General features: G+C 39.5%; 1 protein-coding gene across 2 annotated transcripts in view; it reads right to left on the bottom strand.

The window, feature by feature from the left end:
• Positions 1 to 12221: 12221 nt before the first annotated feature.
• Positions 12222 to 15622, bottom strand: part of gpc4 (glypican 4) — a 43046-nt gene continuing 39645 nt past the window's right edge. For both annotated transcript variants that reach the window (XM_074647935.1, XM_074647934.1), the window contains exon 9: positions 12222 to 15290. In XM_074647935.1, the coding sequence (XP_074504036.1) occupies positions 15064 to 15290 (227 nt within the window). In that variant the 3' untranslated portion in view covers positions 12222 to 15063. The remainder of the gene's footprint in view (positions 15291 to 15622) is intronic.

Raw genomic sequence — 15622 nt, 5'->3', positions numbered from 1 at the left:
TCCTCCTCCATCTCCTCTCTCCTCCCTGAGGTATCAAACCAGGCTCATAAATTTACGAAACGATAAAGGGAAGTTTACTCTGCAATTTAACTACTGTTTACCTTTTTAGGGCAATGTGAGCATCATGCATGATAGCATGTGGATTTTGGGGAACTGGGGAGTTTTATTTAGATGGCAGAGTCCAGGATAGTAATAAAATACCTTGGCCATTTTCTCACTGATGACTGGAATGATGACAGAGATATCTATCGTCAGTGCTGTAAACTATATGCTCAGGCAAATATGTTGCTTCGTAAGTTCAGTATGTGTTCTGTAAATGTAACTGTTTGTGTCCTCTGGTATTCCTATATGTGAGTCACTTTTAAGACATTTGATGTATCATTTGATTTGCCGTTTGGATGAGTCAGAGAACAGCATCATAGAGGCTTTAACCAGCCCGAGCAAGAGCTGCACTCGGTACTCATCCAGGCTCAGAAAACACTGGCGAGATAGCCTACATATGAATTGAATGATGGACTGCTGTGTTCTTATCTTGTATGTATTTTGTTTCTTTTTCTTTTCTTTTATTACTATGGACCCTCCTGTGTGTCTGAAATAAAGTTTGAATTGAATTGATAAATTTAGTTGCTTAGATTGAACTTTGACAGCTTTTGGGCCAAGAAAATGAATAAAATCCGCAATTCAGTCGGCCTATTTCTCCACCAGATCTGTATTCCTGGCATTATAGAGAATGTTTTAAACACAATCTCAACCTTCATGTTGGCATGTATAGATTATATTATCAAGCAATTTATAACATAAAATATACTGTATATTTTAACACTCTGAGACCTGCAGGATCGCGGGCGATCCAGACCGACTTTACTGTCTTTCAGAGGCTCTAGTAGTTTTAGAGCTAGAGTGAATATACATATATATCATATGAAAGTAGAAAACCTAAGGAATGTCATGCTAGCTTGTCGGCTAAATAACGCTCCAAAGTTGGGTTAAATTTGGGCGAGGAAAAACTGACATGGACATTTTCAAAGGTGTCCCCTGACCTCTGACCTCAAGATATGTGACTGAAAATGGGTTCTATGGGTACCCACAGTCTCCCCTTTACAGACACGCCCACTTTATGATAATCACATGCAGTTTGGGGCAAAAACCATGCAGTATTTTGTATGCAGTTTAAAAGTGTTATTTTCGCCTATACACTGCAAATTCTCCAGAGTTAAATATGCCTTGTCAAAGTATATTAACTCCTTCAGAGTTATTACAACAACAGCCGGAGTAACATACCCTCCAGTGTAGGTGAAAATATTCAGAGTTAAAAATGTTCGGTGTAAAATATACATTGTCAAAGTCCATGGACTCTTTCAGAGTTATTACAACAACAGCTAGAGTAAGATACACCCCAGTGTTGGTGAAAGTGTTCAGAGTTACCAGACTGGTGTATTCTGGAGAGTACTCTCCAGAGTACAGAGCACTCTGTACTCTGGAGAGCACAGAGTGCTCTGTATTCTGGAGAGCACTCTGTACTCTCCAGAGTACAGAGCACTCTGTACTCTGGAGAGCACAGAGTGCTCTGTACTCTGGAGAGCACTCTGTACTCTCCAGAATACAGAGCGCTCTGTACTCTGGAGAGCACTCTGTACTCTCCAGAATACAGAGCACTCTGTACTCTGGAGAGCACAGAGTGCTCTGTACTCTGGAGAGCACTCTGTACTCTCCAGAATACAGAGCGCTCTGTACTCTGGAGAGCACTCTGTACTCTCCAGAATACAGAGCACTCTGTACTCTGGAGGGCTCCTCTCCTCCTCCTCCTCATTTCAAAACGGACCAAGATGTTCTCAGCGCCATTTTGCACTCGTTGAAAGACTGAGGTAAGTTTCTCTTAATCACTTATTAAACCAAATTTGAGCATTTCAGCAGAAGCAGCATTTAAGGATAACTTTATATTGTTGTTCAACACTCCAGCTGGTTTTGTGTCTTAAAATACTGAGTTACACAGAGCTAACGTGACCATGTGGAAGGCTAGCTAAAATGTGTCAGCAACATTAAGCCAATTAACGCTGACCAGCTAATGTCAAACTGTACTTGTAATGTCGGCAAGTCGCAATGTGGAGCAGTGACAGTTGTGTTCTTATTAATGTCCATAGATTACAGTAAAACACAAAGACTGCATGTGTAGGGAGTTGGCTGAACTAGCTCACTAGCTAACAAGCTATCCGGGGCTAACAGCTAACACGTGGCGGGTAAACACAAAGTTGTGATTGCTGATTGATTTCATCATAATATAAGAGAACACAAGCAAAGAATGTCATTTAAAAATAACTTTACTTATTGCTACTTAGGAGCATGCTATTAATATTAATGCAATATGTTGTGATCAGAATTGAGAGACTGTTTATCAAGAATTGAAATGGCTGTTTTTACACATTTTGGTGTTCCTGGTTTGTCTTTGATCACCACTAAAACATCTTCCATGCTGTAAAACCCTGCTATATCATCATGTCTCACAGCAGAACTGTAGAAGAGGTAGAATGGCAGATTGCTGTGAGGCTGATGGTAACGCATTGTGCTAGTTCTTAATTGTCAAAAAGTCTTCTGTAATTCCCTGATATAAGATAACTGACTTTATTTCCCCTGTATTCCTTTTAATGTTACATGAAATTGTTCTACTTGTTTTTTCAGATGTCCCCGTTATGTGCTGTGGTCCAGTGATGGTAAGTATCATTTTAGATAAGTTAATATTAACATTAGTCTATGTTTACACACATGTCAAAATGGTTTCTGCTTGCACGTCTCAGAGACTCCACTCAGTCCAGACACTTACTTTGAATTTGAAATTAGACAAATTCTGATTGTGATTTTTAAAGCCCAAATCGAACAATACGATTATGCCAACAGGAGCTGATGCTACTGTCAGAGTAACTTTGTGTTGTAGATCATAACACAAATTCAGTTTTGCGTTTACAGATACCATCATGTTGATTAAAACCAAAATCAATAACGAACAGAAATATGTCAGGATCAGTGAACCGAGCTTGGAGGAATTCTTGAATGCTGGTAAGCCATCAGTCACACCCTTGATGATGCACGTCATTGTTCTGTTGGTTGAAAATAATTTCCATATCTCATTTTCTGGCAAGCTACCTTTTGGGCATTTCCAGAGGTCACAGCAATCAAGGGCTGACTTGTATTGGTCGGCTTAGTTGAGTTTGTTTCTCACCTAACTGGTATCTAGGGACAACTTTTTTTTAAGATGATTAATGAAAGTTGCCAGACAGCATGATCAGATTGGTGGTATGGTATCATATGGTATGACTCCCTGTTTGTGTTTTTTCCCTAAGCTTTCCTGAAGTTCTCCATCCCACCCGTCACCAAAGGCATCAGAGTATATGATGAGACGGGAACTGAGGTGGATACAGACGTCTTTGAAGAAGTAGCACAGCAGCCCAACGCTGGTGTATTTACTATCACATTTGACAACGGTAAACTTCTATCTTAATTCCCATTTCTTTCAGCATAGTCCAATGAATATTGAATAAGACTCAGTTACACGTTAAGGTTGTGATAAACTGACAAATGGTAGGTGTTTATTTTTCTCTCTTCCCTCTCTTTCCTGAACTACACGTAGATTCCCAGGGAACAAGTTCGTCCGGCTCTTCCGAGGGGACAACTTCGTCCGCCAGTCCACTGCTTGATGTCGTAACCAATTCAGTGCTGGATCTTTCAGGCTGCCGCCCTGATGATACGGTCATCCTGAAATTTGTATCCTGCGACTCTGATGATACAGTCATTCTAGATGATGATTACAGCCCTTCCAGAAAACGGCAGAAGGAAGATCAAGATGCCAAATGTGTAAGTTGATGTGTAAAATGTATGTTGTGATAGCTTCCTTTGAGGATTGCACACTTTTGATATTATTTTCCTGTGTATTTACTGTCAGCTCTCCAAGATTATTTAATTTTTAGTGAATATTGTCTTGTCTTCTGTCGTTTCACAGTTGGTTGAATCTGCGCTGGCCAAGAAACCTGATGGAGACTCTATTGTCAAGGAATACAACCGGACGAAAGGTCTGACTGACTCCTCACGGCGACAGATGATTAACATCCTTGCAGCAGAAATGACTGAAACTCATGGGTAATTCAGATGTCTTCAGCCTGGTATGTGTTGAGGTAGCTGATGAGATGCCAGTATTTTGTAAAATCAGGACTCTTATTGTGAAAGATGAACAAGTAATACTTACTGGCTCTGGTGTAGAAACCATTTGTTTTGATGAACATTACCATGCATTTAAAATTGTGTTTAAGCCATTACAGGCACTTAAGGTGTTTGATGTTCAAGAGTTGCTCTACTTCAGACCAGTGGATGTTCAAATGGCATATGGAACAACAGATTCCTCCCTTTTCATAGTTCCATATTGCCATCTAATGCTGCCTTGACCAGTGTTTTTAGTGTTAATTCAAAGTTGACGATTTTTCATATGGACCTTTATGGATCATTTAAGTGGCGTTTTAGGCAAAATTTAAGATGTTGATGTTTGCAATGTATCCTCTAGGGGGTAATCTAGGTAGCAGGATGCGATGGCCTTAAGGAATTTGGCTGTTTGTATGAAATTTAATTTATGAAACCCAACTTGAATATTTGATAACAGAGTAAAGTAATTTATTGATCATTACCATTTAGCAAAATCAAAAGTTGTTGGTTGTCTGGCTGAGGTAATCCTGCTTCCATATATATCTCCTAATGGAATTTTCTGTCGTCATTTGTATTTCCCTAAGGGTGGTTTGTTGTATTTTAGTGATGGTTGAAAAGGAGTTATTGTTATTCAACCTACAGACAACTGCCACCATACTGATAGATTCCAACCAAGATCTTTACAATTCAGCTATTAGAGCTGTCACTTTTCTTAAAGGAGAGATTTGCTAATTTTGAACCTATCTCAGTCTATCTGCATATAGTATGAAAAATGCCCGCATTTGTTGTAGACATTCTCTGGGGCACAGCGACATCGTTTGGCGTTTTTCACACTATATGTGGATAGATTGAGATAAGGTTGTAAATCGGCAAATCTCTCCTTTAAGCTGGAATAGAAAACCCACTAATCTCTGGGAAGTTGAAAGTCCAATAGTAAATCTAACTGCACTCCACATAGTGTTATAGATGGAATATTTTAAAGCCATTTTAGCATGTTTGAATAGTGTTTCAAATGAAAAATGTATTTATTTTTTGGCACTTGAGTTGGCAGCAGCAGTATAATGTATGAACATATAGTCAAATCTTCTAAAGCGAAATATGTCTCACCACTGGAAAAAAAAATTCTGAATTTGGCCAATTACTAAAATCAACACCAAACACACATGAAGGCAGGTGCACTCTCACATCACAACTCATTCAGTGGCCAATTCGATAATATTTTGGTATGAATCGGTTGGTAGATTCCAGATGATAGTGAAGTTTGTTCTGGGTTGAAAATAGCTGGAATTATCCTCTATGTGTATCCTCTGAAATGCACTTTAAACAATATTTTTCATTGTTAAGAGAAAATAGTTAAGATTTTACAATTTGAAATATACCATGTCTTCTAAGAACCCTGTTTTTCTTTTCATCTCTTAAACTGAAAGTGAAGTTTTATTGTTATGTAGCTCGTGTTGGTGTGAGCACATCTCAAACTACATTTGACCTGAGGATTAATGTCTTTATTTTTAATAAATTTGTATTAAGACATGGATATAATGGTGTTTATTGTTTCCCCCCTGCAAACATTTTTAGTTTTACCTGTTTTAAGTATCAGGTGGACATGGTAAAGTAGAAAATGCAAAACACTCAAAACTAATTCTGTTGAAGAATGCATTTTATTAGAAAAGAGCTTATTGTATGTGTTGAGGTAGCTGATGAGATGCCAGTATTTTGTAAAATCAGGACTCTTATTGTGAAAGAACAAGTAATACTTGGTGTTGGGTAAGAATAACACTTAAAGGGAGTAAGTACACGAGTAAATATGTTTTAACACTGGCAGGAGTCATTCAAAAATCAACACTGTTTGGAGTAATTTCTTAATCAACACTTAGTGTTAAGTTGGTTTAACACTCATGAAGAGTAAATTAATAAGAGTTAATTCTGATTAACACTTAAAAATTCAGTGTCAACTATAAATAACACTATGAGTGTTATTTTCGTCATAGTGTAAAACTTGAGTAACACTTCTCAGTGTAGTGTAGTGTAAAATATTAACTCTTTCTAGAGTTGAATTGACTCTGAAAATTCAACACTATGTCCAGTGTTATTTTAACACTCTGTAGATAGGGACCATATGTTCACTGACTTAGTGTTAAAATTGACTCTTTAAGTGTTGGATTAACACTGTCGATTTTGCTGTGTACTAAAATGGTGTATTTGAATATTTCTGCATACTGGGGTCCCTAAACAGTGTAGGGATTGCATAAATTCGTATCACTGTAAAGCTGAGACTCTTGTGGATCCAATGAGCCCAATTGTATTCGTGTGTGATGATGTTAGTCCCCATAGTAGACATTTCATTGTAGTGAGACCATTTTTTTGAAACTTGACCTCACTGTATAAAATGACCTGTGGTGACCTCTAAGATAATCACAGCCTCATGAAACTTTACAGCCACAAACTAGAGACCTAGAGCATTCAGAGGATGGATGGCTTTCTTAGGTAGATTGACAATAAGGGGGTTTTATGAGCAGTTTCCAGAACAGAAGTGCTCGCCATTCAATTGCCAAAAAACGCAATTCTTGCAGAAATCTCAAAATGCCAAAAGTTTTTTAAACCAAATCACAGCATGTCTTTTACTATGGTGTTCCTCAAGGTCCTGGTGACTTTATGTTGTATTTTGGAGGGATTATTGATCATTTCTAGTAATTCTTCAATGGTAAAAAAAAATAGTTAAATTTAGCACCAAATCTGTGTAACAAATGGTATCAACCCAAAAATTGTTGCAACAACTTATGAGACATAATAGAGCATGGGAATGACCATAATATACTTCTATCATAATGTTCTAAGCCCTGATACACTTTTATAATTTATTTTAAATAATGAATTAATGTTTATTTCTGATTTTGACTAGAACAACTTGACACACAGTGCTGAGCTGCATCTCAAATTAATCTTCAGGTTCCCAGCTTTCAGATGATGTACACCACTTCTATGTGACATCTACTGTTGACCTGCTATCTCCTTCTGTAGCCCTCTGTCTACTTTGGGTCTCAGAGGGTTCAAAAAGTTTTCTTTTATTTCTAAATATTACTTTTAAAGTACTGGCTATGGTCACAGTAACTCACTAACATCATATAATAATGGTATTCACTCACGACTACCTTTGCCCTTAGAGAGCAATGACTTACTTATTTACTGTAACTGTAAAATTAAGCTGTGAACCAAAAAATGTGTATATATCTGAGTACCACTACTGCCAGTAGGCTATTACCATGGGTAACAGTTGTTACTATATGTTACTATTATTCAGGATATATACTGTATATGAAGGAGAGACTTATCAGTCCTGAGCTATGTCCCAATTCCATACTACACACTAACTCTAAGTAGGCTTTGAGTCTGTAATAATAATAATAATAATAATAATAAACTGTATTTATATAGCACCTTTCAAAACACAGTTACACAGTGCTTTACAATAAAGCAGAACACATTTAAAACACAAAGAGAATAAAACAAACAAAAAGCCAAAAACGAAACACATAATAAAACAAATTTCAACGTCATAAAACATGACATGGCAGCAGAGTATTGGATGACCTGGAGGTGGGAGAGGGATTCTTTACTGATGCCAGAGAGCGAGGAATTACAGTAATCCAATAAAACTAGTTATGAGGGTGGTTTCCAGGAAAGAAATGGTCTAATCCTTGAAATGTTTCTGATATGATGAAAACAGGATTGGACCATTGATTTAACATATGTGGTTCTGATCAAAAATGACACCAAGATTTCTGCAACCTGAATGGGACAGAGAACCAAGACTGTTTGATATGTGGGTGTTTGCTCTATTTGACCTATGATCAATAGCTCTGTCTTATCAGCATTTAGCTGCAGGAAATTCAGTGAGATCCACTTGCGGATGTCATGAAAGCAGTTTAGCAGGTTGACAATGTTCTGATGGTTGTTTGCATGGTCACAGCTTAGATAGAACTGAATGTTGTCTGTGTATAAATGGAAACTGACATTATAGCCGGGTTTCCAAGAAGTTCCTACTTTTCAAGTCACAGTGTGCTGGTGCTGCTGGGTCTAACTTATGTAACGGCAGACAGCAAACCGAGAGTTTGCTGAGCAAACTTTGAAATTTTACAGGTCAGACCCAGCGCTGCTGCTGACTACCAGTCCTGTGAACCCCAGAGCTAGACAGAAAGTTTGCTGATATGAGCAAACTAGGTCTAACCTGTGTAACGGCTTTCTGTTGCTGCTGTTAAACAGGTTAAACCATAGATAGAAATAAAATATATGATATTCTATTTGTATGGGTTTGACTCAGCGGCCAGCAGCCCAAAAAAGAAATAGGAGTCGTTTTCTCGTTTCTGCCACTAATCCATAGATTGTATATGAAGATTGACGACATGACAGCTCCCCGAAAGTGAAGCCACTTCTCGATCGCCCCCTGGTGGCTGGCTGCAGTATAGGTGATAAAGCCCACCCCCTCCATGTTAGCGAATGGGACATGGGCCAAACTAAAAAGTCAAAGTACACCTCAAATACATTTCTCCCAAAAATGGTTTCTGTCATTTTAGGTAGTTTTTATCACGCTGATGTATGTTCAGGTGTTCGTTTTTCTGATAAGTTTGGTTTTAATTAGTTATTTGATGCTATAAAAAAGGGGTGAGACGTCACGATTGGCAGCTGTGAGTCTCTCTCGCTGACAAGCTGCGGCCGTGCTCAGCTCGCGATTGGTTCGGACGGGTGACCTCGATACCATAGCTCCAACGCCCGATCACTACTGCTCAGACTCTGGCTCCAAATGACATCAACATCTCAACATGGCAGCCCGCGTATCCGGGATATTTTGGCTTCACTTCTGTACAGTGGGAGGAAGTGGAGATGTGTCATTCATCTATCGTGTGTATGCAAAGCTGTGCAGCGAAAATTTACCAAATTCCAAAGTTAACAAATTAAGCAGGTATAATGCTTACCATGTTCACCATCTTAGTTTAGCATGTTAGCATGCTAACATTTGTTCATTACAACACAACACACACTCATTAGCACAAAACACACACACACAGACACACACACACACACACACACACACACTATATATATATACATATATATATATATATATATATATATATATATGTACATACTGTATATATACGTATATATATATATGTATATATATACTGGAAAAACAAAGTTTGGAAACTTGTGTTTGGTGGATTATTTCTCTGTTGTTACAATGCTAATGGTCATTGTATTTTACATGGTTGGAAAGCCTGTTTATTTACCTTCGCAATGATGTCCAACTTGTAAGGATCATGCATTTGTGGGATGAGCAGCACAGATGATTATGTGGCTAGCGCCCAAGAAAAATTTGCCAAAATGCTCTGCCAATGGTAAACAGTGTATTCTCATAAGGCTACCAGGAACCCTTCACCGTCAGGCCCATTCGCACTGGTGTCGACAACACAGACAATGGAACCTGAACATGTGGGGGAATGTCATGTTCAGTGATGAGTCCAGGTTCTGTCTGCCAAAGTTGGATATCAGGGTCAAAGTATGGAGACGACGTGGAGAACGCTATGCTGATTGTTGAACCGATCGAGTAACAGCTTTTGGTGGGGGAAGTGTCATGGTGTTGGGCGGCATCTCCCTCACTGGCAAAACAAGGCTTGTCATCATTGAAGGCCATCTCAATGCAGGGAGATATCGGGATCCCATATCTCCACAATCTGGGACCTAACTTCATCCTCCAAGAAACAACGCTCGCCCCCACAGAGCCAGGGTTATCACAGACTACCTCCACAATGTGGGAGTAGAGAGAATGGAACGGCCTGCCAAGAGTCCAGACCTCAAACCAATTCAACACTTGTGGGATCAGCTTGTACGTGTTAGAGTGACCAACACAACCTCGTTGGCTGACCTGCAATGAATCCTGGTTGAGGAATGGAACGCCATCCCACAGCAACGTGTGACCAGGTTGGTGACCAGCATGAGGAGGAGGTGCCAGGCTGTTGTGGCTGCGTATGGATCTTCCACCGCTACTGAGGCTCCTGACGGTGTATTAAATGAATCAAAATGTCTTGTTTGTTCCTTGTTACTGATAGAGAGTTCAATCATCCAATCCACCAAACAACTCAAAACAAGAGTCAATACCAACAGGAGAATACACTGTTTACCATTGACGGAGCATTTTGGCAAATATTTCTTGGGCGCTCCCCACATAATCAGCTGTGCTGCTCATCCCACAAATGCATGATCCTTACAAGTTGGACATCATTGCGAAGGTAAATAAACAGGCTTTCCAACCATGTAAAATACAATGACCATTAGCATTGTAACAACAGAGAAATAATCAACCAAACACAAGTTTCCGAACTTTGTTTTTCCAGTTTATATATCTTATTACCTTGAGTGAAGACTCATTGTCACCTTTACTATCTTGAGTAGAAAGATGTCTGCTAACATGTGATGTGTCATTAAAAACTATAGAAATGCAAGGACAAGCGTGACAACTTGTTCCAAGCTTGCAACCAACTGAGTACCCCTCCGCTCACTCCTCCCTTTCCAAGACTGTGGTAACGTGAGCCGCAGAGTGCAAAACCGTGGTAACACCGTTCGCCTCGCTCAGAGGCCATGCTTACCATAATAACACTAGCGTACTTTAGGAGCAACGGTTTAGCACTCTGCGGCTCACGTTACTGCAGTTTCACAAGTGTGTCGGAGAACTACGGTGGCATTCAGGTAACGTAAAAAGGTGAAAGGATCTCTCTAGAGCCAGTGTTTGGTTCTGGGCTACTGTAGAAACATGGCGGAGCAACATGTTGGATTCCGTGAGGAGCTTTGTAGATATGAAGGGCTCATTCTAAACTCACAAAAACACGATTCTTAGTTTCAGGTGAACACTAATGAAAACATTAATGTTATGAATATTATATTCCATTTCTGCTATGTTGCTGCTATGCTAAATGTTACACACTGTGCCTTTAATTGTAAAGGAGACAGCCATTTGTTCTGTACCTGGAATATAATTAGCTGATGGGCCACTGTGGCCAATGTTTGACCATATGTGAAAGGATTCAGAGTATGTTTAGTTGGAGTAGTTGCAGTCTGCTGTTTTATACTGTTGTTTCAAGTCATTTAAAGCAGCAGTGGGTAGAATTGGAGCAAATATGATTAAAAAAAGTTATTTTTATAAAACGGTCACTGTATCCTGACAGTAGTGCATGAGACAGGTAATCTGAAACAAATCATGTGCCTCGGTGTCCTCCGGTGTCGCTAATGGCATCTGCAAGATTTTCACTGACCGGAGGAAACAACCAATCAGAGCAAATCAGAGGAAATACCAAGCACCGCCCACCAGCCGGAGCAAACTTTCTCGTTTTACAGCTAAACAGTACACTACAAGATGTTTCTGAAAACATTTGAGGAGGGAAATAGGCATTACAGAAACAGAATATTGATTCATATTTATTCAGCGCTGCCTAGTTTGACCGTTTGATCGGAGTTTCTGAGTGATTGACAGCTGCCTCCGTTGAATGAACAGCCAATAGGAACGCTCTCTCTCTCTGAAATGACCTATGATTGGCCAAAGTCTCCCGTCACTGGCTAGATTTTCTAAAGCCTGAAAACAGAGCCATGATGAGGTGCAGAAGTCTAGTTTTCTCTCAGAACACTTTAATTACAATATGCTGAAAGGTTATTATGGAATTTTTGCCCAATGATGCCAAAAATATTCTGCCCCTTGAAGCTTTAATTGCCGTTACAAAGCCAAAGCCTCCTAAATCAAACATTGAAATGTTAGTCGTTGCATGCCAGCAACAATAAAAAGCTCTACAGATAAAATTGTGTAATGTGTGAACTCAAATGCTTTTTTACGGTGTTCCCCAAATGTAAAAATGTTAAACCATAATTTTTCCATCAGCTTTATTTAAACTCCAGTGTCTACAAAATCCATCATCTGTTTTTCACACTATTGTGACTCTTACCTGAAACTGTAGACTTTAAGAGTGTTGATAAAATGAGACCATTCACAAGCGTTTAAATATTGGCAGTCTTTATTTCAACAAGACTAAGAAATGTTGTTTAATATACATTTTCTCTTACAATTTAACATCTATCTCATCTTGTTTTTTCCATAACATTTAGGAGATACTCTGACAAGTAAAAATCTGGTGTACTGTTACGGCCTCTTTTAGAGACATCTAAACCGGCTGCTCTTTATTTACACATTTTTTATTCTTCTCAGTCACTCAGTCTCTCCTCAGAACATGAGTCCTTTCTGTTCTTGTGGGCCGAAGGCTGATGGAAGGGTTTTCAACACCTGTCCAACTCAACTTTGAAGTCACTAGACTGAAGTTGCTCTGTGGATCAAATGAACAACATCCAGCAGCTGGACCGACTCCCGCCAGCCGGGAAATGTTGCTGCCCTGGCCCGGAAGCACAGACATTTACCATCATCACCCGAAACATTTCCGCCGACTCTCACAACGTTGGGTTTTCTTCACACTCAACACATCTCTTCCACGTGACGCGAACACATGCACAAGCCCTGGTAGAAATGTTGGTGGAACACACAAAAAAAAAAATCCGGAGAACTGAATTGGACCGGTCACATGCAGAGAGGTAACGCCAAATCAAGCTGCTGAAGCACAGCTTCATTCCTTTCATTTAAGGCTTCAGGATTTTATGTAGGTTGCTTAGCTGTTTCATCAAATCCTTCAAAGTCAGATTCTTAATATTTATGTCCTTGTTGATTTGTGTCAGTTGAACACTTATTTTTAGAAGAAAATTTCATGTAAGCTTACAATCAACATGTCAATTTCAAAGTCTAACAAAAGGCACAAAGGTTCCCATCTGTCATAACTGCAGCCAATTGTTTCAGACCTGCAGACAAATATGAAACATGCCAATCCATTTTTCTTTTCTTTTTTTTTACAAAATGCATATTCAAATCCACCAAATCGGATCAATTTAATCAATTTAACAAATTAATTATTTTCACCTAAGTTTTGCATATCGAAACATTCTGAATACTGTCTTTTGGATCAGTTCTAAAAGCATGTTTGCAATGCCGTTAAAATACATGCATAAGTTACTGTACAAAAACTACATGAGGCAGCATCATTTTAGAGATGAATTGGCAACTTACAGACCCCGTTATCAAATTATAGACGATATAGAAAATCTCATGTTGTGCTTGTCAGCTGGTAACAATATACTCAAACACCCTGCAGGGAATCGGAGCAGATACAAATCATCTAACATTCTTTTTTTTTTACCTCAAGAAGTTGCTAATAATGTACCAAGGTTTAAAAAAAAAACAACAAAAAAAAGATCAGGCACCATTCATTGCATTCATTTTGGTAGCACTTGTGACAATACTTCAACATTCCACCTCAAGTTGAAATGATGAGGATGAGGATAGGTAGATGAAATGGTTCAGAGTCAGTTCATACTGACTGATATGGGCCGTTTAAGAGGCACCAGTGTGTGTTGTGGGACGGGGGATGTGGGCGAAAATAAAAAAAAAAAGCACCAAAAAACTGTGCACACTGACCAAAAGTGCCCCCCGATATCTGTGCACATCGTCCTCTTTCCATCACCTAAAACTAGCAGTAAAATCCACTGTAGTACCTAATATATATCTTCATACCAAAAATAGCTAAACATTACAACACCTCTTCAACATAAAACCCTGTATTAAAATAATCTTGATTTCATTTGATCAAAGCACTGTCTTTTTGTTCCTCTTCTCTAGTTTTAATGTGAACGTACGTGTTGCCACCTTCTCCTTTCAGACGATAAGACCGTAGAGTCAGATCCTCTGTGCCGAACTGAGCTCACAGTACCAAAAAAGGCCGTTCGGGACTTGTCAGCTTTGCCTTCTTTTCGGGTTAATGCCAGGGGAGTCCTTCTCCTTCCACGCCAGTTGCCTTTCACCAGGACGCCAGCCGCGTTATCTCAACTCAGACACTTTCAACATCACTAGATTGCATTGACAATGAGAGCATGCATGAGGTATGACCTTACTATTGGACTGTTTTAAGCTGAGGAAAATTAAATTAAAAAATGAATGAAGAAAATTAAAAGTTAGCTTGTGAATAATGCTCACATACAATATGCATGTTTGGGCTCGCGGAGCGCCACAGAAGCTCTTCTAAAGAATGATTCCATCTCCAGGTCAAACATAAACACCTGTGCTGTAACTCCTCTCGCTGTATTTCTGACAGATGAAGACGATTTACTCTCCAACGCAAACTGAGCCTTAGCTGAGATCAACAGCTAGCTTCATAATTTCTGACTGGCTGATAAAAATGTATAAATGCATGGACACAAACATTCACAGTGTGCACATTTAAAATGATTGTTATGAATTGTTAACATTCATAACATGATTTGTTGATCTCTGAATTATGGAAACATCCTCAGAAATATGAAGATACGTCCCACCACAGGCACTGCATATGTTCAACCAAACATCTTGCTTACTATTTAGATATCAGATGGCAATCATTGAAGAAGGCACAAATATGTATTAGGAGATTAAATTGCCAAAATAAGACAATTATATGATGTTTGTAATGCTGCAAGCAGAACCATAGTGGAGCTCCAAAAGAGCCATAATGTTTATCTGGGGGGGAAAGGGGGAAAAAGGTGGATTTCTTGGGAAGAAAATTGCTGTACACTGATGTCCTTAAAAACATACAAACAAATAATTAAAAGTGAAGTTATTGTAATATTAAGAAGAGTCTTTCCCCCCCTCAATGGCGGACAGTCCAAGGTCCTGAAGGCAGTCTTTTTTTAAAGTCTCTCTGACAGTTTCCTCCTTCGCTCCGTCATTCCTGGTCGTTTCTCTTTCCTCTTCCTGCCCAGCCAGTTTTATCTCAAGTGGGGAGCGAGCAGGGCCAGGGCCAGCCCGCAGAGCGCCAGCGCCATGCTTCCCTGTGAGGCGACCCCCACATCTGACGGATCTCTGCCCACCACCACTGGTTTGACCCGGGGGTTGCCGGGGTTCGGTGGAGTGGAGAAGTAGATGTCCTGGTCTGTGTCGCAGGACTCGGCTTCGCAACCGCTGCCGCTCTCCTCTCCTCCACTGCTATCCTCATCTAGAAAAAAAAATAAAAAGGTCAGATGTGTTCAAGTGGGACATCAGGGGTGGAACGATTCATCTACTACGTCAATGTATCGATTCATATTCCTACAATCCAACTACATCCATAAGTACTCTGCAAGTTGTTCTTCACGGGGGACGTGTGTCGATCTAAAATAGATTTGCAAGGTAAATAATCTGTTGTAACGAGAATTTGCACCTTGGATTTAAGCGCGACAAACATTATGTGGATGTATTCTTTAGCACTTTTAAGTGTAAAGAAATGTTAAACGTTACTCCGTTTCACTCTCTGTGTGTGTGATGCCATCGACGTGCGCCAGCAGCGCC

The sequence above is a fragment of the Sebastes fasciatus genome, chromosome 10 (assembly GCF_043250625.1).
Source record: "Sebastes fasciatus isolate fSebFas1 chromosome 10, fSebFas1.pri, whole genome shotgun sequence".
In the NCBI taxonomy this organism is placed as follows: domain Eukaryota; kingdom Metazoa; phylum Chordata; class Actinopteri; order Perciformes; family Sebastidae; genus Sebastes; species Sebastes fasciatus.
The sequence above is the reverse complement of the archived record's forward strand: the minus strand, read 5'-3'. Positions and strand labels throughout refer to the sequence as shown.